Source organism: Diospyros lotus, chromosome 6 (genome assembly GCF_014633365.1).
Source record: "Diospyros lotus cultivar Yz01 chromosome 6, ASM1463336v1, whole genome shotgun sequence".
Classification (NCBI taxonomy): domain Eukaryota; kingdom Viridiplantae; phylum Streptophyta; class Magnoliopsida; order Ericales; family Ebenaceae; genus Diospyros; species Diospyros lotus.
This window is the reverse complement of record NC_068343.1, coordinates 5847559-5871568: the sequence shown is the minus strand read 5'-3', so window position 1 is coordinate 5871568 and position 24010 is coordinate 5847559. Positions and strand designations below refer to the sequence as shown.

Sequence of the window (24010 nt, the reverse complement as noted above, 5' to 3'; positions counted from 1 at the left end):
CCAAGCTGCCGCCCCCCGCCCCCCCGGGACAATAATGGAAATTAAATAAATAAGTAATAATAATAATAATAATCGGTAATAATAATAACAAAAGTTGGCAACTTTCTTGCACCCTAGTGGCGTGACATTGAAATTGATTAAGGACGCAGTAAATATGGTCCCCACCCCCACCCCAGCGGCTAATTTTTTTATGATGATGATGATGATGATGATGATGTATTATTATTATTATTCATATCAATGATCTCATTGGCGACCAAAAAAAAAAAAAGAAAAAAAAAGGGCCACTTTTCCCCCAGTTAATTTTAAAATGACGGCTGGGCCGGTGAGATCATTATTGTCTTTAAGGTATACCGGCGGGTCGGCTATTTTTACGTTTTTACACGGCGAGAGCGAGCATCATTATAATTAATCGTCTAGCGATATATAGCCACTTCCAATAATTTTTCACAAGCGCGCCACAACACACAATTATTCTGGGGAATATTAATGTGTGTATTTGTGTGTTTATATATATATATATATATAAATAAGGAAAACAATCGATTATAACCGAATCAAATCGGTCAAAAATTATGAACCAAATCGAATCGAACCATATGCAATAATCGAACCAAACCGACCGACTAACCTCAACAAAACCGAACTAACCGAAACCGAACTAATCGAAACCTAAACCGTGCTACCCAAATCAAACCAAACTGAACCGAATAATTGGACTGAAACACAAAATAACCAAGAAAACAACTTTGCTATTGCTACCGGCCACCTAGCCGGCCGGCGATTCCGATGATTAGAACCGATCATTGGATTTCCTCAACCACAGTGACCCACATACCCAAAAATTAAAAGCATCTAATGGTTGAATTTTATTAGATCTAAGTTTCAAAGTTTCAATCTAAAAGAGAAGTAGTTGGAAAACTTACCGAAAAATCATCGGCGTCGTCTTTGTCTTCGTCTCCGGCCTTTATCTTCTTCTTTGCCATCGACGACGGCGACGGATGGTGGAGGGAGAGAGAAGAGATGAAGACGAAGAGCCTTCGGCCAGTGCTGGTCTACGAAGCAATGAAGAGCCTTCGTCTTCGTCTTCACCATCGCAAGATCTGTGGGCGGCCAGTGCTGATCTACGAAGCATCAAAAAGGCAAGAGCCTTTGTCTTCGCTATCGCCATCGAAGAGCCTTCCTCGTCGTCTTCGCCATCGCCACCGCCAAAACTTGAAAACTCGAACTTGAAAAGAGTCTTCATTTTCGCCATCACCAGAACTTGAAGAGAAGAGAAGACACGAGAGAGAGACAAAGAGGGAGAGAAGAACGAAGAGAAGATGAAATGGGGTGTCGCGCCCGTGTGCTAGGGGGCGGTCAGTTCGGTTCGCGCAGGGGGGGTGGTGTGGCCGGATCGATTCGCCTATTTGCTACATATACGGTTCGGTTCGATTTTTGAGTATTTTTATCAAAATAACCAAATCGAATCGAATAACCGATTTTTAAAGGAAAATATAACCGAACATGTTATTGCCAAAATACAACAATTAAAATTTATGATGTGGGGTCCACTCGAGCTTGGTGTCGGGTGAAGTTACGTTACCGTAAGAGATGTTGCTTCAAGGGAGATTGCAGTCAGGATGCTCACCGTAAGGATTGGTCGCTAGTTCTCGCCACAAGGTCTCGTTACTAGCTTTCGTCGCTAGCTCTTGCCATAAGCTCTCGCCACAAGGTCTAGTCACTAGCTCTCGCCACGAGGTCTCGCCACTAGCTTTCGCCACTAGCTCTTGCCACAAGGTCTCGCCACTAGCTTTCGCCGCTAGCTCTTGCCACAAGGTCTCGCCACTTGCTTTGCCGCAAGCTTCGCCACAAGACCTTACCCTCGTCGCTAGGTTTGTCGTAAGACTTTTCCTTCGCCGCAAGGATTCGACCCTGTTAATGCTGAGAAAATGGGTTAGAAGGCTCGCGGGAATCTTCCCCGCAAAGACCCTCCGATGCCAAAGTCAGTCCCGAATCCCGATGAATATTCAAAAACTAGTAGAAGTGTATTCAAAGTATTTAGATTTTACTAAAGTTCTGTCCCCATTAATGTCCTATAGCTGGGTATTTATAGGGCTCGATTCTCGAGGGTGGCTGGTATCGACACGTGGTGGTTGCTGAGTGAGTCAGAACCAATCCAAAAAAGAATGGGGAGGTTGCTCGATGCTGCCGCGAGGCAACTGGGCCTCGCGGCAAAGACTGCTGCGAGGCAATCGCGTCTCGCAGCTTCTTGCGACTACAAGATAGCCGCAACCTCCTAGGCTGCCAGCTGGCAGCAATTTTTGTCGCCAGCCTCCTCTCTTCTTTTATCACTTTTTCTTCTTTTTGATTTTTTTTATCCTTTTTTTTTCTATGGCACCACAAAATCGAATCGATCGAACTTTTTGGTTCAGTTCAGTTAGTTCGGTTTAACTAAACTTTTGCTCACCCCTATATATATATATATAAAAGGAAATTACTTACTTACTACTTGAGAGCTACATTTCGTGTATATATGTTACTAAATAATTAGGATTTTATTACATTAATCTGATAATGAAATGCTTTTGAGGGGTCCCCTCACAATTTAATATTACTCCATTCACTTGTGGATTGTCATGGCAGTGGATAATTTTTTTTTAAAAAAAAAATTACAAAGAAAGATTGAATTTGTTCACCCTTATTGTTGTATAATTGAGATTTACTTAGATATCTAGCTGGTAGCTAATACATTGAATACCCTTATCTTATCTTAGGAGAACAGTACCCGTATATATTATCAAAAAAAAAAAAAAAAAAGCCACTACAACAAATTTTGAATTAAGAAGCATTTAAAAATACTTTAATAGATAGTTTATTGGGGCATTTTAACTATTAGAGCACTAATAAAAATGCCACGTGTAATTGTGCCCCAAAAACGTATTGAGGCACTTACAAATATCTCAAAAATAACTATAAATTTAAGTTTGTTGCAACACTTAAAAATGTCTAAAAAATCACTATAAATTTATTTTTCATATCTCCCACAAGACTTTTTCTTAATTCTAACTTACTTCTCTCTCAACTCGAACCCTGAACCTTTCTTTTTTCTTACACACGCGTGAACATCTAATCTACACACCATCTTATTAATATATGTGCTTATACTTATTTTATAGTATATCTAAGTTTCATTAGAATTATTCTATTGGGACACTTAAGATTTGTCTATTAGGGCACTTCATCATAGTGTCTTGTTAGAATTATTTTAATGGGGCATTTCAAAAATTCTGCCCTATTAAATTTATCTATTAAGATATTTATATTTACCTATTAGGGTATTTCATTGTCGTGCCTCATTAGAATTGTTTTATTGGAACACTTCTTTAAATTGTGCTTTAAAATGGTATTTTATAGGGCACTTAATTGTTGTGCCTCGTTAAAGTTATTGTATTGGGACACTTTTTTAGATTGTGCCTTAAAATGATATTTTAGAGAACACTTTTTAAAAAATACCCTAAAAAAATGCCTCAACAAATTATTTTTGTTGTAGTGAGCGTTAGTTTATTTGTGGATGTGGAGTCCCAATTATATGTTTTAGGGCTTGTAAAATTGATACTTTAATTAAAAAGTATATTTTTAACTGGTGTAAGTAATTACTTTATTAATTAATTAGTAGGCATGGCATTATTATTGGGGGAGGAGTGTTACTGTTAGTCCATTAGGAGACATGAAATCACCCAAATGATTTGTTTTCTTCTCATCTCCCTGGAGCAGGCCTAATCATGCTCCAATTTCAGATCTCTCCACTACCACCACCTCCTCCTCAACAAATTTACAGTGATTGACTTTTACCCAAATAGTCAATTAGTAAAAAATGATAACATAAATAATTAATGCCCCCAACATATATGCATATCCTTAATTCCTTCGAGTAGTGGTGCTTACATTACATGCTCAAAAAGTTTTTTTTAAGTTACATTATAATTTTCACACGCACACACACTCACACTCACTCACATGTGTATATATATATATATACATGATGTATGTAAATTAAGGGTGGAATTAATTAATATTACTGGAGGGAGGGAGGGAGGAGGCATTAAGGAAGTATGAAAATTAATGATGTGATGTTATAATGCATTGAATATGGCGACTCCAAATGCAGCTGCTGCCTTTTTCAGCTACACACATATATATAGTCAGTCTCCGAATCTAATAAAATCTTTTAGTGGAGCGGCTTTGATGAATGATGATTAGTGGGATAGGTTTCAGTTGAATTATGGGATATGGATGGATGGATGGATCAATGGCGACGCTGCTTTTGACGTATTTGCTAATGCTGCTGCTGCTGCTGTTGTTGTTGGCTGGGGGCTCCATTCCAATATTCACAATTATATATTCTTTGAATAATTATACGAGAATTCTTCTTCTATCTATCTAGCTATCTATATATATATGGAAGGCGTGAAAAGGAGAGGAGAGGAGGAGAGGGGTTATCGAAAATTTGGTGATCCGAAATCAGATCGCGATCCATCATAATCGATCATGAATTAATTAGTTTCAAATTCCAGATCCGGTGGTCCAAATTAATTCTCTCCAATCCATCCCTTCTTCCTGTGCATATGCATGGCCGCCTCCCCTACACATGCCACGTTGGTTGGTTGGTTGGTTTCTACTAATTAACTTCACCCTCAATCTAGCTTTCTTTCTTTCTTATTTTTGTTTCTTTCTTTCTTATTTTTGTTTCTTTCTGTTCTGATACGATCAAACACAAAAATGGTAAGAATAAAGTTGTACGTAGCTGTTTGTGAACAGATGATTTTGCCGATTCCTGGTCTTCTCACCATCCACCACATTTACATTAATCATAACTATATAACTTTATATATATATATATATATCATGTTATAAACAACCACTAATTAATAGTTTATATATCATGTTATAAACAACCACCATCCATCACCACGTTCTTTCTTTTCCCTTTTCTAAATGTAAAATTAATTAATATATGATGATTAACTAATTAAAACACAACATCATTATATATATATATATATTCACCTAAAATATTTTCTTGTTTGTAGTACGCAATTGTAGATTACATGGGATATATGTAGTTGTCATTGTCAGTTGATATTGGCCACACTATATCCATTGATATTGACAGTCAAATGAGGACTTAAGAAAATAAAATGTGTCAAGATTATTATTATTAATTAATATAATAAGGAACTACTAAGTAAGGGGTACAGTACTGTGACACCAAAACCTAACCCATCTTCCTTTTTGACTTTGCCAGGCCATAGAAAATGGCAATTGTTTGTGTTAGGATCAATCGACTCGACTGGGTGATTTTTTTTAATTAATTAATTAATGCTAGTACTGGAATATCCCAATACGCTTGACCTGGACACATTGTTTGAAAAGCCATGTGATTTGCAGCTGATTTGATGAACTCCCCCAATAAAATCTTGCTTCCTGCTTCACCTTCATTTCTTCATTCACTCTCCACAAAACTTACAAGTATATATACATATATATACAATTAAATGTCAAGTCCAAATTAGAGATTGAATGAGTGAAACTCTCACTATATATGGCCGGGTGAAGTGGAAGCATTTCCCTAGCAGCTGGGTAAATTAACAAACAATTTTAACCTCTCTCAATTCTTACACACATGCATCTTGATTTTGTATATAAGTAATGCAGAGACAAAGTGATAGTTTCAATCACTTGATTCGTGTATTCTAACCATACATTTTTAACATTATCAAGGTCTTTATCTTTCATGCTGCAATTTAAATATATATGTGAACCAGTAATTATATTAATACATCATGTACAAAGACAACTTCATTAACTTAAAACTCATTACTTATATTTTTATATATGACCTTATCTTTTTTAAAAACTCTTATATATAATGAAGACATTATACCTAAGGGCAACCATCAAATTTTTTTTTTTAGTCTTCTTCTATCATTTTCGTTAAATATTTATTTTATTTCATTTAAGGAATCTCTGCTGGTCTTCTACTGCTCATTTGTGTGTGTATATAGCTGCATGTATTGATGGTCATGAACTAATTGCACAACCCATATGAATGATGAGTTTAAGACTATATAATGTTGAATCTGTCTTCAAAGCATCTACAATATTTCCAGTTGACCATGGGGGGCATGTGACGAAGAACATGCATATAAAAGCAGCTGGGCCTAGGATCCCTCAGAACGCCACCTTCAACTTGCGAAAATTTTAAGGTAAACAAACTAACCCAGAAATCTTCTTAATCTTTCTCGACATATGCTAATCATGTAATTATGGTTAAATTGATTTAATATATGTATGATACAGTACGTAATGTGAGTGATAAGGCAATTGGTTCTGATCCCCAGTTGGTGGTTGAGATCGATGTTGCAATTATTGGGGGCACATGTCATCGACTCATTAACTGCTGCAATCCCCCACCAACTGCCTCTCCACATATGTCATATTTCTTTTGCCATCCACAACAATATAAATTAGGCACAATAAATAAATATACACAAATTCTGTTATAAATTCGTCCTAATCTCAGATCAAGGTGACCACCCTTGGAGGCTTGGAATATCTTGCTACATATTTCTACGATATATCATAACCATTTATTTATTCATAGGATTTCAATTGGAACAATTGCCAAGTCAGAAGCACAAGAAAACAAACCAAAAATTAGTGATTCATGATGGGTTGTGGCTGCGAGGAGGCGGCTTCTGGCACTTCCCCCTGGGATTGCAATGCTAAGAATTGAAGCAGCCAATTATATATGATGGCTTGTTAATGTGAAGCGGCGGAGAGCAGTTTGAAGTGAGGTTGACGGAGAAACGCGTGGAGACTGGGGAATAACAGGGAAGGCTTGGGGAGTGCTCAGAGGGACCATACTATTATTGTATTTAAGTTTCTTGAGGTCTAACCATTGGTGCCAAATCTGGAAATGTGGCAGATTATGGAACATACTTGAAGAAGGAGATCAGCATTGATGATGGATGTGTTCAGGGCCATCAATGTGATATGAGGAGGAAGGGTCTGGTTTCTAATTTCCTCTACTAGGAGGATTTTAAGACACTTTAATGTTTGGATAGCACGAGTTTATAAAATTATCAAAAAAATATATATTTTTTTTTACAAAATAAAATTGTATTTGTATTCAGAATCCATCATCACAAAATAGGGAGGCTCGGTGCAGTAAAAATGTGTTTTTGTACAGAAGCAATTATTGCTGTCAAGAATAGAGGATTAATGGGGATTTTGGGTTTTAAACACAAAATGAATTTGTTGTTGATATGTCATGGCTTGTGACAAACATGGATTAAGTAGTCCAGCCTCTGCACTAAGTGGTAACTGGGTACAACTAATCTTCCACTGCTCACTCTTCTTTACGTTTTTCTATTTCCCGTTGTCATAAGCTTTCAACCGAGAACATGATTACAGAACCCACAATAGATTCATTAGTGTCCAATAAAATAATGATGCACAACCAAATCCCAGTGAACAAAAATCCTTTACACCATACATGATGCTTACCCTTTTCAAAAGATTTTGAGGATGGAAAGTAGGGTAATCAAGAATACATTGAAAAGAGCCTGAAATCCACGTTCAAGTGACAAAACACAAACTTCAACACCATCCAGATTTAAATGATTGAATTCAGGAAAATATAACAATTTCTGGAGTCTGCAATGAAGGGATAAGGACGAAAATTCCACCAAAATTTGGCTGCTTTTTGTGAGTGTTTTGACAAGCTGATCATGATTAGGGATGGCACTAACGGAGCAAAAGGTGGAAAGAACATCACAGATCTAACAGCATATATAGCCAAATACGGTGAATCCGACATAGCCAGAGAGGTACAAGCCAAAAGCGCATAATGATCCATTTTTTTTTTCTTTCCTTCAACCACTGTCGCATCAGGGTAATCAAACAGAGTGTAAGTGTTAAGGATTAATGAAGTTTCAGAGTCAAAGAGACTTTGTTGCGGATGAAGCAAGTGCAACGCACTATTTTTTATGTTCTAGGGCAACAACGTTAGACAAATGACAGATAGAGACAAAAGTAATTTCACCGCCCACAGAGATTCACTTCGAATACTTGCTTTTATGAGATCTAAGATGCACTTTCATTTCTTTACAGGGTTCTAGAGAAAAGAATTTAGTATTTCTTTTCTAGTTCAAAAGGTTATGAAATAACTGAAACCGTCCCAACCACAGCCCAAGCCTATATAGTTTCAGGCTCACAACTCCAGGTAGGTACTTAGTTTCCTCTTAACCATTAACCGACCACCTCAGTGGTCACTAGACAGCATTCGGCAAGAGAGCAACTAAAATTGGCTAAAAGACTAGGACACCCGTTCAGTGAAGTGCCAAAAACGACCGTGTCTTAAGCAATTAAAGGACTTATTTGTTAAACAAGCTTCCTCTTCTTTTCTTTTCTTCTTTTTTTTTTTGTTTTTTTTTTAAGAAAAAACATTGTTCTCAACACACCACAAAATCACTATCATATAAATTACAAAATAAAATTGGCGTTGTAGTAATAAGTTATAATTACTTCAATTTTGTGACCAAAGTCCAAACATTGGAACAGAGACGCCCCACTGCTGCTACGTGTTTCAGCCAAAACCTAAAAGCGCCCCACTGCTGCATCTGTTGCCATTTGAGTATATATGTCAACTAAGTTGTAATTCCATCAAAGTCAGTACGTATCAAACTCGGGAGTCAAGAGTCATCCATGCAATGTGACACCTGTCCCATCACGCAATTCAACATTTGGCTAACGCAATTGCTGGATGCTGGATTGCCCAAACACGCTTCTACACCCCCACAACTGCCTATTTCATCCAGCATTTACCAGAAACAGCCGATGGATGTGCATTCCCCATTCCCCAACTTGTTCACAAATTATGGGAATAATAATAGTGCATTTGGAACGAACTGTAATCAATATAATCCATAAAGGAGGCAGTCGAGAAAGCATGCATGGCACAAACTGCAAAGCAAGGTTCCCACCAGGTTCTTGATCACACGCATCAAATACACAGGCACAGCTGAAGTTCCCCATAATAAATATTGACTCCACAAACATTATCTTCTTGATATCATACGGAGGTCTTTTAACGAACGAATCATAGACTTCAGACACATAAATAAACATCAAACTCTTTCCATAGCAAAACACAGTAAGACGTAAAAATAACACCTAAACGATGAACTGCAGTCCAGCCTCTATCATCTCATCACCTTGCTTCTTCCCATAATATCCAGGAATGCTTTTCACCTCAGGATTACATAAGTCATCATATCCAACTCCATGCACCGGTTAGTCCCTGTTCTTTGATTTTTCCATTACCCTGGGAGCTGTAGACCAAAACCAAGACCATTTTATTTAACTTGAAAAATAAAATGAGAAAATTAAATCATTGAGGTGCGGGACCATCCAGCAAGGGAACTGATGGAACAACTCATTTTCTATTTCAAGTTGCAACTAAATAAGGAATCAAAACAATATTAAGGATTCAAGACAATATTTGAACTCTAATACAACTACGACAGGAATAACAGAACCAATTACCATACTGTAAACCTGAAATTCATATAGCTCTCGCCATAAATTATTGTAAGCATGGATAACTAAACTATGATGAATTACTTGAAAATACCCTCAGACAAAGTCAAATTTCAAAATAGCTAGTATGAAAAAGTTGCAATTAGATTGCCCAATTCTGGAATCATGTTCTGTATGCAGTCAAACAATGAGGTTGGATGCCCAACAGTACCCCACAAGCAGGCAAGTACGGAAGGAGTTGGGAGGTTTCTTGAGACAAAAGAAATGAGATTTCCACCCAGATAAAAACATAGAATAATCTGATCAGTTTTGCTTTGATTAAATTGCCTTAGCCAGTCCATAAATATCTTCCGCCAGGTTTATTATCACATAGGAAAAGCATTCCAATTTATCCTAATTCCAAGCAGACTTCACCAAAATATACTCTTAGAACCACCTACATATTTTTTCGGCCAATGAATCACTATTCTAAAATATACACACCTAATCCAATAGCATCTGAACTTTTCATTATCTTGAGCCTCTTGCATGATTCAATAAACATCCTGAAAAGAAGGCGAAATTGAAGTTAAGGTACCAGAATTGACAAGCAAAGCAATCAATACAGCACGTAGAACAACATAATAAACAAGTAACAGGAGATATAACACAACATTTATTATTAAAATCAGCAGCGCAGCTCTATCTAATAAAAAAAGTCTCGAATATAAGGACTGTAGTGAAGCTATTTACTATTGGACACAATAAGTTGCTTTAGTTAGGTTTACAGCTCCCGAATCCACAAATTATGGGATCAACAGCGTTGTTTGTCCAGCATTATTTGTCCAGCTAACAATCTGAGTGGTTTGCACCTTCAAACTCTTTTATACTGAAAGCAAAGAGGACCATAATGAAGACACGACACACTAATCTACTAAAAAAAGCATTAAATCCCTTTGTTAAACAAATCACTTTTTACCATTATCTAAGATAATTTTTATGCATCGATCATTATGAGTTAAAAGTTCAAAAATATGCAAGCAAAGCAACTGACAAAGATACTTGGCAAAGGGGAACTAAAAGAATGACATGAAAAATATACATTGGCTGCAAAAACCATAATAGACCAAAAAAATAAAAAAATCACCCACCTGGACATTTGACTAATTTATTTCAAGGTCAGAAATAAACCATTTTCGATTTAAAATCCTAGAAATCCCTAATTCTTTCATTTCAGAAGCAACCATACAGACTTAACCACATCAGCAGCTCTTTAAGAGCAGAGCCTAAATATGAAAAACTAAAAGCAGCATAAAGAACTTGCCAACAAGAACTGAGAAATAACATCATGGACTCTGATTTAACTAATAATATGACCCAAAGTTACTCAATCTTCCGTTATGTTGAATGCAACTTGGAAAAATTCTCCATGGGCAGAGAGAGGGTCATCTACCCATCTTGGTAATCTAGCCAACACCATCAAAATTGGAATGTTTTCCTCTTATAATAACAATTCACTGTCACTTGAATTATATCAAAAGAGAAAACGTTCAACTACAAGACAAATACAATTCATTGTGAATGTTGTACCGTAATTTGTTAGACACTTGGTCAGACAAACCAGATTATGCATTTGGCACACCAAATGATGTCCTAATTTTAGTGACTACTTCATATTTGAACTTGTGATGGACGAAGGTGCCCATTGGTTGGACACCCAGCAGACAAAACCTGAAGTTAGATTTAATAACATTTTTTGCATATCCTTGGCATATCTATATCCTTATTTCTTTCAAAATGTCCATATTCATTTATACATCCTTATGGTGCTTCTAACATATTTATGGTTCATATCGTTCAATAAAGTAACATCACAGATTGCAGTAGGCAATATGTGCACTTCAGCATTACATTTTAGCAAAATTCAATGAATCTTTAACTGTTAAAGATATGTGTTCCCGAGATGACAGAATCAAACCAATCCAGCGCCCAGAGACAGCTTTTGTTTCAATCTAATTGGCATAGCCACAAGACTGGTCACTAGATGTTTAACTTATTACTTGTTTTCAGACAACCTAACGATAAAAAATATAGAAACCAGCATGTAAGCATCCCTACAAATCTCTTAATGCCTATCCCTGCTCTCTTGAATTCAAAAACTGCAGATTGTTTCACCTTTCTTGAAACTGTATTACTTCCTTATTAATGTGGTCAAACTGAGTCAAAGAAATAGTAGCTAACATGGCAAGGTACAAGCACCGCCAGTGAACCAGGCTTCTTGCTTTGTGAGGATCAGGAAAAGATCATTTTTTCCACAACCTAATCTTTGACTTTCTAGTCATAAAGCAGTGACCTTACCATTGGTACCACAGCTTGCTCTCTTACAAGATAATCAAAATTTAACAGTCTACTCGAAGTACAAATAAGAAGTCAAAATTGCAAGACTCATGCAAGGGTACTAGGCCTTTAGCAAACGTTGCTAAAAGGAGTAACATCATCTTCTGAGAAGTCAAAAGGCCAAGTTTCCAGGTGCAAAATGTAAAGACACAGGAATCAGTCTTCAAGACTTACAGATTTTATTATATTACTAACATATTTATTTTTAAATTAAAGAAAAAGAATAGTAAATGGAAGCATATAAATCTAAACAGGCGGCATTGATGGAAACTTACTCCCAAGGGACATCTCCCACAAGCATCCAATCACCGTCCTTATCCTCATATGTTAGCACATATTCTGACCCATGCAGAAGATCCCTCAATTTGGTTTCATTTAGCAGTTCCTTCCCTGGAGCTCCATGTGACCCACATTGACCTGACATTACAATAGCATGGTAGTAACTGCATCCATAGTTACATGAGGTGCTTCTCTAAAATCATTTCTGAACAGGTTAGATTAACATACATCCATAAGATCAAACAAATAAAGAAGAATCATGAAACATTAGAAACTAACTAAATATCGCACCTATGGTGAAGCAGCTGAACATCTTCTCTAGAGCAGAAGAAAGTTCATTATATGTAGAGTACATCCTCAGGTCTACCTTCCTCAGATAAGGCGCACCATCCATGCTGACCTTGACAAAAAGGGTACCAGGACCAGGTTTCCCATCAACTTCATCGTTGTTTTTTGAAGTGGTGGCCAGTGTATTCTTCCTAAATGATCTGATAGGAGGCCAACCAACTACCTGTGCCCTGCAATAGAAGGAAGATTTAAATAAATAGCAGAGACTGAACAATACCACTCTGTGTAAGTACGTGCACATGCAGGCCCATGCAACAGTGTCATCTTCGTAGTGGATGTTGTACTTACTTTGCAACAGGTGTACTGCTATTGTTGGTAGAAGCCTTTATTTCATTATGACTAGCCCCATTTGGAGCACGGTTTCGATCCTGCGGCACCTTTGATGGTACTTCCTTCATTATGTTTGTTTGAGTCCCAGATGGTCTAGATGGAAGCGCTGTATTGATTCCTCCATTTCCAGGAAATTTCCCTTGTCCTGAAGACTCTGGATTTTCAGAATCAGATCCAGCCACATGAAACATCCACTTTCCTTCAGTATACACAGAATTTTTCATCTCTGAGAACCCACTCATGGTGTCAGAAAAACCTCTTTTGTGGCCTGAAACAACAGTTTTTACTGATGATGCAGAGATTCCATCTTTTGAGGGGAGCAAAGGAAACAAGGTCCTCTCCTCAAATTTCCCTGAACTCAACTGGCTAAGTTCAGGATCTCGTTCAGGAGACTGGGATCCAGGAAGACCAAGCCTTAACTCAGTAGCCTTCAGATTTAGATTGCTCTTATTATCCTCTGACAAACATGAGACTGCAGAGCTGTCCACTGAAGAACAATCTGACAATCCCAGATAATTGCGCTCTTTTAATCCTGAGCCATTCTGAGAAATACAGTCTATGGAGGCTGAAGGAGCCACTATGGAGACACTGCCCTGACATTCCCCCTCAACACCTAACAATGGTGGAGACATCAGGCTTCAAAACTTCCAGAATTCCCCCTTGAACTGCAAGAAAAAAAGAATAATTTAGTTCCACAACTAACTAGAGTAGTTTCTGCTGATCAAACATGTCTACATGCATATGTTTGGTAGAGCATGCCCTGATATTTGCATATAGTGTTGGCAAGTTTAAATAGTTCAGGTTTAGGGAACAGAATTAAAAGATCAAACAGTAGTTAGGGACCAGAAGGCATAAATACTCATAGGAACGGCACAAGGAGACCTCCTGGCAGGTGCTTCTAAATTGACAGACAACAACAATGGTGCTAGTAAGTTTTTAATTTCTGATGTATTACTAGTAGGTTCTCAGATGTATCCCAACCAAACAGGACAAAGCACAGAAAGAAAGGAATGCATCACACATTTGATTCATTTGATTGATGCCAAACAGATTATAACAGGGAGCCCATCTTTTATAGAGAGCAATGACTACCCCAGCAGAGTAAACCCCAAAATCTGCAACCATCTAGAAGACAGAGACATTGGTAAGTCCTAATAATTTCACCAGGTGAACCCCCCAATTTTCACCCAAGCTCACAATTAATCCAAGAGTTTATATTTCTATTTACACCGCTGAGCTACCAATGAGGTTTTAATTAAGACGCTTGTACTTGGAAGTATTACTCGCTAATTGTACAAGACAATACAAAGGACTAGTCTACCGTGGTTCTCTCCAAGAGGAATGGTAAGAGTTATTTGAAAAGCAGCAGTTAAGAAAGATTCTTTTGCCGACCCTCCAGAAATTCAATTGGTCAACATAAGAAAATAAATAATAAAGAAAATGAAAATTACAGGAGGAAGATCCTAATATGTCTATTATACAGGGATCAGAAATAGTGGGCAACCTTACTTGAAGAAATAAGCAGATCAGCGACAGTTGAAATTAAGCCGGCCCAACCTAAGCCCTAATTTAGTCGGAAACGAAAACCTTCAAATGAACAAAACTAGACTTCCATGAGCAGTGACCACAGACCAGTCGTACAAGCCATATTCTAATATCTGAAGACCCCAAGGAACAGGAGCATCAGTCGTTGCTTGTTTTCGGTCAGGAAAAAAAAATGCAGAGATAAAAGGAGGAAACTGTACGTTCGTTTTCCTTGACCTTTCGTCAGCAGTCTCCGGAACGAACGCGTACATTCGAATGAATAAGCTGTAGGTATTCAGCAAAACATGAGACTAGATCTATAAACACAAGAAAAGAGGCCGGAATTTTATCGTCAAACATGCCAAATGCCACCAAAAAAGGAACAGAGACACACAGAAACCTAGATGCATAAACCTTTTTTTTTAGGGAAAAAAAAAAAACACAAGAAGCAGAAGAAGAGGAGTTCAAGAGAAGCTGAACGCAGGAACTGCAAACAAGCTATTGAAATCAAGAAAACAATCAAACGAGATAAACACATCGTGAAGATGTGACAGTAAGGGCCTGTCTGCAGCAAAACAAAGATCATTACACAACCAAAGCATATAAACGCATATAGATACAAAACATACCAGAAGAAGCTTGAGCTATTCAGTCGCGGAGAACAATTTAGGCTGTGAGATGCGCCGAAGGGCAAGAAATTCGAAGCAGGAAAAGCAGAGAGAGAGAGAGAAGAGAGAGAGGGGTTATGGTCCTTCCATTAAGCAGAAAGCAAACAAAAGGTTGAGGGTGTTGGCCGGAGAACCTCCAAGCCGAGTAAAGATAAAAGGCCAAAGTGGGGGCAAAAAGGAGAATTAGAGAAAAAGTCGTCAGTTTTTCATTTTTGTTTAGTTCCGACTGTGATATGGGGGAGATGGATTTTCCCACCAAGGGCTGGGATTCGTTGCAGCAGGTGGATCTGGTCCGTCGATCAGGCAAATTAAATATATGTCGGTCTTGCCGGGGCTGGGGGCGGGGGGGCACCTACGAATGATTCTGCCAGAGAGGAAAAAAGGTTTTTCGTAAAGACGTCTCAGGTTCACTGATGCCCGGGGTCAAAGGTGGATGGACTCATTTGCCCCTTCGCTGGTTCATTGACCAATCTGCCCTTGGTTCCAGTGGCGGAACTGTGAGGCAAATTTGGATTCCGACGGGACAGAGAATTACGGGAGTAGAGTGAAAAGACGAGAATGGCCTCGAGGAGTCGGTCGCTTTCCCCACGTGGAGGGGGCAACCCGGGAAGGGGAAAGGCGGGGACAGAGGAGGGAATTGGGAGGCGGGGATGGAAGGGCAAAAGGGGGAAAAGAACGGGGTGTGGAAGTGGGTGTAAGTCACGTATAGGAGCATTTATTTTGTTGTGTGTGGGGGTGGGGGTGGACAGAGGAAAACAGGGGGTGGAGGCGTGATAAGGAGACAAGAAAGCGGCATTTGAAGTTGGTTTGCCGGATGTTGAACGGGACATCTAACCTCCGGATATTTACTTTATTATTATGGCACTTGTTCGTTTTTTTTTTTTTTTATTCTTTACTGGCTGGTTTCGTAGTATTTGAATTAGTCCTCCCCCTTATTATTTGGCATAATTATATCATCATATTTAAGAAATTATATTAGATGCTGTAACTTAAAACTTACCAAAACGATTTCTTTTCTTTTATTGAAGTTGAATAAAATTGTCCTCCCTCCCTCAATTCAACCCCACTTTTGTGGGTTTAATTTTTCATAAACGTTGATAATTCTAGTTCTTAAATATCAAAATCTCCCGCTTAGACGCATTTTTCTTTCATTTTTTCATTGCAATCAAGCTAAATTACATCATAATTGAAATAGACCTTATTGTTGTTATTTCAATGCTCAAATGTTTTGCTTAGAGATCAATAAAGTTAAATCAACTAATAATGCTCTAATATTAGGTTACCGTCGTCACTTTTTCAAAGTGATTCTTTTGCTTGTGATGTCCTTTTGTTTTGCTTATCGTCGATACTTTGATTGACATTGATTTATCATTTGTTAATTTTATCATTTTATTGTTAGTTACGAGTAAAAATTTATTTTTATTTTTTTATCCATTCATATATCACTTATCTTTCCTCTTTCTATCTCTCACAATTGATAAAACAAAAATGTGAGAGTTTCTTCTATGGCCCCAATGTCAACATTTTTTTGTTATTTTTATATAATTTATATGTATTTTTTTTTACTTTAAAATTATATTGATATATGTAAATGAGGCAAAATGATTATTTAAGAATTGACATCTAATTATATTTCTTTTAAAATTACTGTACCAAACATGAAACATTCTAAGTTTAAGATGATTAAATTATTTTTAAACATAGAATTATCAACACATAAAATTATTTTACCTGATTTATAATTTAATGATATCGCTTTTTAATTCAATACCAATTAATTGGAAAATAAGGTATATTTATTATATTTTATTTTTAAATGTAAATATTTTTTATTAATTATTAATATATTTACCATTTTTAACTGAAATTCCTTAGTACCCCCACTTAATCGGCTGCCTTTGTGAAAACAAGTATTAAAGTTTTGGTCTCTCAGCCTCATCATTAACTGCCACTACGCCTTGCACGCTCGCCCTCAACCGAATCAATCCACGCCCCATCACCCGCACGTCACGACCGCATCACCACCGCTCCATCGTTTTCCGCCGTCCGATCGAAGACCGACGGCCTGATGCGCCTCCCCTGCATGTATGATGGTAACGTGATGTTGATCAAGGATTCCGTAGGTGGTGGGGCCTCCTGCTTTATAGCCACAGATTTTGCGGGGCTGTGCCACGACAATGGGACCCAGTGCCGGAGAGACCTCCGCTTTTGCCGGTGACTTTAACTTAACCCTGGTTAAGTGCGGGCCAAGAGAGGCCCAATAAGAAATGAAATAGCCCGAAACTGTGAAGGTTCCGAGGCTGGGGCGAGTTTCCAATGAGGGGCCGACACATCATCTCCTTGGATGCTTGTTGACAGGCCCTTGTTGAAGGTCAATGCGTCGGCTTTGGGGAGTACAGTTACAGTCCATGTCTATACTCCTATCTGAGAGCTCACGTGCGAGAGGTGCGGCCGTTTCTGTCTCTCTGAACACTCTTTCCTGCTTGTTGACCACTCCAAAACATCCATATAAATTTTCTCGGTATTGTTAATAAAAGGAATCCATGTTTTGGAATTGAGATGAGATATGGGATGTGATGATGGGAAAGTTTTCATGATGGAGATTCCGAATTGAATGGCGTGATGGCTTGAAATTTGTTGAAAGGTTGCATTGCTTTGGGATCTGAGGGATGAACCCGTGCTCCCTAAAGCAGCGTGGAAGAAGAACAAAATCATGAATTTTGTTCATCCTCGGCTAGGCTGTGACTGGCGGATCTGAAAAAGGCTTTAACAAATTGCTTTCCGATTGGGCTTGCTCAGACCAAAGCCTTTCCATCAAGTTTGGGCTGAAGCCCCAAACATTATTATTTCGAAGCTAAACAAAATCACATTTGGGCCATCTGTTGAATTTTGTAATTGTCCATTTTATCTGGTCTTCATCATTGATTATGTGAGAATTGGTAGAAGTAGAACAAACCCTCAACCTCAACTAGTTTAATTTTTGCAACTCCAATTGGGCTAACCATTCCCCAGACAATTGGAAGGTAAATTTTGGGCATGGCCTAACCTATATTAATCTTAGGCCGCATTAACAATCCAATTGCTTCTCCTCGACTTAGCTATTTATCTCCAAAACAAGTAACATTTTGTATAATTTTATGTATGATTATCTTGAAGAATATCTACAATTATAAATATAAATTAATAAATATTATCTATATAATTAATATAAAAGCGGTAAGGTTATATGGTCTTTCGCTAGCAACTGGGGGAGAATACATGTATGTATATTCCTAATCAAGGCCGGCCCTGACATCTTAAGGGCCCTAAGTGAAATTTGATTTTAGGCCTATGCAAAATTTTATATAAAATTCTTAACATTTAAAAATAAAATTATATATGACAAATATGAATAAAACTTTTTATTATATAAAAACATTCAAAATTATCACAATAATAGTTTAAAATTCATAATATTTCACTTTAAATTTACTCTTCTAGCATTTTTAGATGAAAAATCAACAATTAAATTATTACAATCAATTTGTTCCAACATATGTTTTTCAATAGACACCATCGTCAATCCATTCAACCTTTCTTGTGACATTGTTGACCGAAGGTAAGATTTTATCAATTTCAACTTTGAGAAACTTCGTTCTACAGAAGCAACTGTAACTGGTATGGTCAGAAGTATTCCATACGCAATCCACACATTCAGAAAACAACAATCCATTGTCTTCATGTAGTCTAACACTTCAATTGCTTTCTTGGTCTCTTTTGACAAACATCTCACAACTTTCAACTCAGAAAATAACTCTTGTCCATCAATATCTGAATCCGTCTTGTATTTTAAAAATTCTTCTAACTTATCACACGATCTCTTTAAACAATTATCATCTGTAGAATATAATTTTTTCAAATCAAATAGAAATCCAAAAATATTTTCATATTCTTGAAGTTGCTCAAACTTACACTTAAGCGAAAAAATAGCTTGATCAACTACATATAAGAAATAATCAACTCTAAAAGATTCTTCAACTGAATGTGTTATCTCATCATTGGCATTTTCATCAAATTGTTTCTTTCTACGAATAATACGTTTTTCTTGAAAAATAAGTTCAATTTCCATTTGAGTAGCAATTTTTTTAGCAATAATCATATCATATTCAAATCCAGTTTCTCTATATGTTTCAAAAAAAGAAATAAGTGCTTTCAAGTGACTTATAGCAACATCAATGACCATGTCGTTACTTTGTAACATTTTGCTTACTCTATTAATAGTAGACAATATATTATACCAAATAATCATATCAAACAAGAACTCAAAATCCATAATATCTTCTAATAGACTTTTAGCATCTCGAAATGCCTTAGGGTCATCACATGTTTCCATCAAATGAGTTAAAACATTTTTTATTTGTGGAGCTTGAAATCTTATTGCTTTAATACTTTCAACTCGACTTTCCCAACGAGTTTGTGATAGTTGCTTAAGTGTTAGGCCTTCCACATTATCTTGCAAAACTTTCCATCGTTTTGTAGAAGATGAAAACAATATATATAAGCATTGCACAATTCCAAAAAAAGATTTAGCCTTTATGCATGAATTTGCCATATCACATACTGCAAGATTAAGACTATGACAACTACACGGAGTGTAAAAAGCCCTTGGATTTACTTCTAATACTCTTTTTTGCACACCTTTATGCTTTTCTTTCATATTAGAACCATTATCATAACCTTGACCTCTTAAATCACCAATATCAACTTCAAGTGTTTGTAGAGCATTTATTAATTCCTCAAACAGTCCTTGCCCTGAAGTATCGTCTACCTTAAGGAATCCTAAAAAAAACTCTTCTACCTTAACTGGACTTGTTTTGACATTTACACATCGTATGATTAGAGACATCTGTTCTTCATGACTTATATCGGGTGTACAATCAAGTATCACTGAAAAATATTTTGCTTCTTTAACTATTTTAATTATTGCACTTTTGATCTCACCTGCCAACATGAGTATGAATTCATTTTGAATTTTGTGACTTAGATAATGATAGTGAATTTGCTTTTCTTGAATACGTCGAACGTGTTCTTTCATAATTTGATCAAATTTAACGATCATTTCAATCAAACCTAGAAAATTTCCATTATCTTCTTCATATAATTTTTCATTACTTCCACGAAATGCCAAATTATTCTTACTAAGAAAGCTAACAATTGAAATTATTCTCGCAAAAACTTCTTTCCAATGTTTTATATCTTTGTTGATTTGATCTTGCAAAGGTTTATCAATTGTTAAATTCTTTTGTAATCGTTTTTTTAATTCAATCCATTTTCTCATGTTATCCATATGCCCACTACTTGTTTCATGGCTTTTCAGTTTAGAACTAAGATTTTTCCAATCATTTGTCCCTTCATTAGCTAATTGAATATTGTTTTGTTCTTGTTTAAATAATTTGCAACAAAAGCAAAATACTTTATCTAATGAAATGGAGTATATCAACCATTTTCTATCACTCTTCTCACCATTTGATAAATGACGAGTGTAATATGTAGAAGAGAAATGCCTATTTTCTGAATTTTTAGGAAAATCAACCACTTGACCTCTTATAGGACCTTTTTCTACCAACAAGTCTATAAAATTTTGATCAATATTTTTCCAATTATTTGGATCAGTTATGTCCAAAGGGTAAGTTGAGCATTCTGTATCTAAATCTTTATATTCTTGCTTATTTCTATTTTCAGCATCTCCTAATTCATGTTGTTCTTGCATGTCGTTTTGAACCTCTTTATCTATCAAATTATCACACTCTTCATTTACTATTGTATTACTAATGTTCCTAGTAACAAATTTATCCAACGCTCCTGCTTGAGATAGAATAAACGACTAACATGTCACCAAACCCAAACCGTTGACGTGGCTTGCTAGCCTAGTAAAAAACTTTTAGATTCCTAAATAGTTTTGGGAACCAATTATGTTTTGGCACTCAAAACAAGTTAATTTTAGGAAAAACTGTCCAAAGGCAGAGAAGTAAGGGAGTGAAAAATCAGGTCGGTAGTCCTTCTGTACGGTCCATGAGATGAGCACACTGGGAGGGACAATTGCAAGTCGGGAAATTTTATCGGCAGTCGAGAATTTGCTCCTCGTAGTGATATTTTATTAAAATTTAATATAATTTAAATAAAATCTAAAAAATAACCATATACACCCATCCCCTCCTTCGCCCGCCGTTCCCTTCCACCTCTGCCTTTCACAGCATCGCCTAGCGACGCCTCTTCTTCATCGTCGATGTTGATGGCAATGTTACCCAGCAATACAGTTCCTCCAATCATTACCGGCATCACTAGTGATGACGACGTCATTTGCCATTGAGAATCACAGCGCTTTCCCATCGAACCCCTCCAAGGTTTGGGGGTCACTGGCAGCCCCTGAACCCTGGGGTTTAGGGGTCATTGAGGCGCCCCCAAACCTCGGGGTTTGAGGACCTTCAAGGCAACTCGAACCCTGGGGCTCGGGGCGCCATGAACGGGGTCGTCGCCTCCATGGCCCTTTCCCCGGTCATATTCGTTTGTGTGTATATATATATATATGTATGTGTGTGTGTCTGCGCGTGTGTATATATAAATGTGTGTCTATGTATGCAGAGATGTATATTTATGTGTGACTGTGTATATATATATGTGTGTGTTTCTATATGGATTTTGTATTTTCATCTATATTTTGTTTTCTATTGATTATAGGAACACTTTGGTTTCAACCAATGAATTTTTTTTACACTATTCTGATAATGATTGGAGAGCAACTTTGAAATCAAACTGTTTTCGCACAGAGGAGTTTGTGAATATGATTTCCTGAACCCTAAGATTCGAGGAAGCCTAACTTCCCCGAACCTTGGGGTTTGGGAATGTTCTAAAATCCAACTCTCTACCTCCTACACTAATATATACATATATATATTATTTTAACTCTCAAAACTTGTTTACTTGTTTGTCGAATGATTTGTGGTGTTATTTTTTTAAGTAGTCGTCAAACTCTACCCACGTCGTCGTCAATAACATTTGACTGTAGTAATCTATAGCTAACTTCGACTGGTTGAAAGAAAATAACTAAGTAATGGTGGGTGTGAAATAACATGAATGGGTGACTTATTTGCTATGGTAAGGAGAAAATAGTTTTGCGGTGGTAGACATAAAATAATACTAAATAAATTATAGAGTTTGTTCGTGAAAAGAAAATGCAATGGTAGGTGATTGTGTAATAATACTAAAAAAAACCTGATTGTAAATAGAATTTTCCTTCCAAGTCTTCTCGATCTTATTAATAAATATGGGGGGCAGAGCCAATTAGTACGTGTCCTTTTAAGGTCAAACTAGTTAGGTAAATGGTCCTGTAGTCGTATTGTTGATCTTAATTATCATGCACAGCCATTATAACAACTTAAAATTCAATAAAAAACTAATTACATATTTGATTATAGCTCTTTTAAAAGTATTTATTTATTTATTTATAGAATAATGACTCAAGCTCATGAAAGGGTAAGAGATGTCAAGTCTGCTCAAGCCTCTCCAGGTTTGTCTAAATGTGCCGTAACGGAATTTACTAGCTGTGGTCCGCTGGGATAAGAAATTTCTTGAAATGTTGGGGAAGCAACCAACACAACAGCTAGGCTTTCGTTTGGGGCAAAAGTAAATAAACCACCCTGTTCGTTTGGGTAGTGGCCCGGCCGCTCGGCTTATCAACTACTCTTTCACGACTAGTTATCAATATCTGTGTGCTGATCCGTCTTTGGATTGGAACAGTAATTCGTGAATATTTATCTACTGGAATATATATATATATATATATGGAATCCGACGTGGCCCTTATCCAGTGAGTTTCATCTATGCCATCAAAGATGATTTGGAATGTCAAAAGAATGAGGCCAAGTTGTTGACGAACACAGGCTGCTAGTGGGCTTCTGTCAGGCGGTTTGTACTCCGACGTGTACTTTTCTTCGTCAATGAATGCCCCGAGGGGCCAAGACCGTAGAGTTGTAGTAGAACTAAAGCTGTATGAGTTTGAGGTGACTCAAATAGAAAAAGGCCTCAGAGAATCAAAATCCTGCCCCCTAACTTGAATCCCGCAAATGCAAACGTTTCAAACTTGAATTCCGCAAAGCAGATCCGGGATCTCTCTCTGTCCCCGGATAATGTTGGCGTTTTCGTCGCCTCGGGCCGGTGCCTGTGCATGCGTGCTTCTCATTTCATGAGCTTGATGTTTATCCTTTTCCCAGTTCAAACATTTACTCTAGGTCTTTAAAATAACCAACACCTTGCTAAAGTGAGTTAAATAACGAGCAAGTGATATGCTAATATTAACACTAATAAGTGACGAGTTTGATACTCGATTTAAATAAGGGTTAAAAACTCACTTACGATTTATTTTCTTTATCAAAATTAAAGACACGTACTTTAAAAAATCTCACAAAAATGATAATCTCAAATAATGAACTTGCCCATTGGTTTAGTATCACGCAATTCAGATTCTAGTCATAGTTAATGCCTGGCGTGTGGGTATTGTCCTTCAGGAGCCCAAGAGGCCAAAATCCAATATGGTGTTCCTTCTTGTAACAGTGCTTTGTGAATTGGGTTCAAATTTACTAACCTAGCCTATTACTTAAACCCATAAAGCGATACGGCTGGGGCTGGCTCCTAATCCTGGCTTTCACTTCCGTGCCCATTGCCCCAACTGAACGGGCAAGAGAGAAGCACAGGTTTCGTGCTACGGACGAAGATAAAAGCAAGATGGGGTGGGGCCTACTGAAAGCTTAATGTGCTCAAAGCTGTCCGCACCAAGGCAAGGGAACGGACCAATAATTTCCGTACCATGGCCCGGACGCCCAGCGTACCGTCAATTATTATTATAAATTCCCAGCCTTGGCTCC

General features: G+C 37.2%; 1 protein-coding gene across 5 annotated transcripts; it reads right to left on the bottom strand.

The window, feature by feature from the left end:
- Positions 1-9002: 9002 nt before the first annotated feature.
- LOC127803958 (auxin-responsive protein IAA9) lies at positions 9003-15372 on the bottom strand. Of its 5 annotated transcripts, none has more exons than XM_052340638.1 (8): positions 15072-15372; positions 14664-14727; positions 14423-14576; positions 12877-13583; positions 12532-12758; positions 12237-12378; positions 10069-10130; positions 9003-9377 (listed from the first exon to the last, which is right to left on the bottom strand). In XM_052340638.1, the coding sequence occupies exons 4-8, from the start codon at positions 13548-13550 to the stop codon at positions 9340-9342; spliced, it is 1143 nt and encodes a 380-aa protein (XP_052196598.1). In that variant the 5' UTR covers positions 13551-13583; positions 14423-14576; positions 14664-14727; positions 15072-15372; the 3' UTR covers positions 9003-9339. The 5 variants fall into 5 exon arrangements, with proteins under 5 accessions (XP_052196598.1, XP_052196596.1, XP_052196600.1 ...); XM_052340636.1 differs by having other exon boundaries at positions 14428-14576; positions 15072-15371; XM_052340640.1 differs by lacking the exon at positions 14423-14576.
- Positions 15373-24010: the final 8638 nt, after the last annotated feature.